The sequence below is a fragment of the Penaeus monodon genome, chromosome 22 (genome assembly GCF_015228065.2).
Source record: "Penaeus monodon isolate SGIC_2016 chromosome 22, NSTDA_Pmon_1, whole genome shotgun sequence".
In the NCBI taxonomy this organism is placed as follows: Eukaryota; Metazoa; Arthropoda; class Malacostraca; order Decapoda; family Penaeidae; genus Penaeus; species Penaeus monodon.
In genome coordinates, this window is record NC_051407.1 from 22,087,984 (window position 1) to 22,088,989 (window position 1,006).

The 1,006-nt window shown below is 35.5% G+C and overlaps 1 protein-coding gene across 1 annotated transcript in view; it reads left to right on the forward strand.

Moving 5' to 3' along the window:
* The window catches only part of LOC119587363, a 1,900-nt gene extending 1,721 nt beyond the window's left edge, over positions 1-179 (forward strand). The window contains exon 5 of the mRNA XM_037936108.1: positions 7-179. Coding sequence (XP_037792036.1) covers positions 7-179 — 173 coding nt within the window. The remainder of the gene's footprint in view (positions 1-6) is intronic.
* Positions 180-1,006: the final 827 nt, after the last annotated feature.

Consider the following 1,006-nt stretch of genomic DNA (forward strand, 5'->3'; position numbering starts at 1 on the left):
TTCCAGATGGTGACTATGTAATGACTAGCAACTTGCACTTGAAGGCGATGGTGAAGACCCACTTCGAAGCTGACCTCTCTGGATTACTCCCGTGTATTATGAATGATGTTGTACCTTTATCTTTACTTTATCAGATTAGTTATGTGGCTGAATTTGCCCTGGAAATCCAAGGATCTTAAGGAGAAAGTATTAGATGAACGCTTAGATTAGCTTGTCCTTTATTTCCCTCTGTAATTAAAGGGAGGAACTCAGGTAATGAACAGTTTTTTTTTCGTGTCTCTCTCTCAAGAGGGTTAAAGCTTATACATTGATAGCAGTTGCTAAGCATGAATTTTCAAATTATCTTTCATGTTTTCCTTTGTACACTGATTATTCTAGACGCTAGCAATAGAGCATTTGCAGGACCTTACAATGCAAATGTTTTCTGTTACAAATTAATAGGAACATTTAGTTAACGGATTCGCCATGCTAATGATTTAGTAATACTTTCCGTAATCATTCAATGTTTCTTCATGTATTCCCTGAAGCAGACGCGTGCTTATGGTGTGCAGCAACAGACAAGTGTGACTAACAGGAAGTTCATAAGATATCTTTATTTCATATGCAGAAACGTGACTATCATCTCTATTTTTTACAATACATATCTTAGCATGGTAAGAGAACCTGAAATATTCCTGTGGCCATGCTGTTGTTTAGATTTTTTGCAGATTTGCTATATTTCTTCTCCACTTCACTGCTGTATCAACCCGTCCTTTGCATTGCCTGCAGTGATTCCCAGATTTACATCGTGGCAAGTCTACTGCAGTACAGTATATTGCTGATGAGATACATCAAATAAAATGATAAAAGTTATATAGACTCATTCCTTTCAAAACCTGTCTAAAATATTTTCTTTCCACAGACATATAGAAAACTAAATGAATATGTAATTGACCATATAACTTAGTAGGCAAATTAGTTATAAATCTTATATTCACCATGCAACAAAGAAACTAACGGAAAAGAC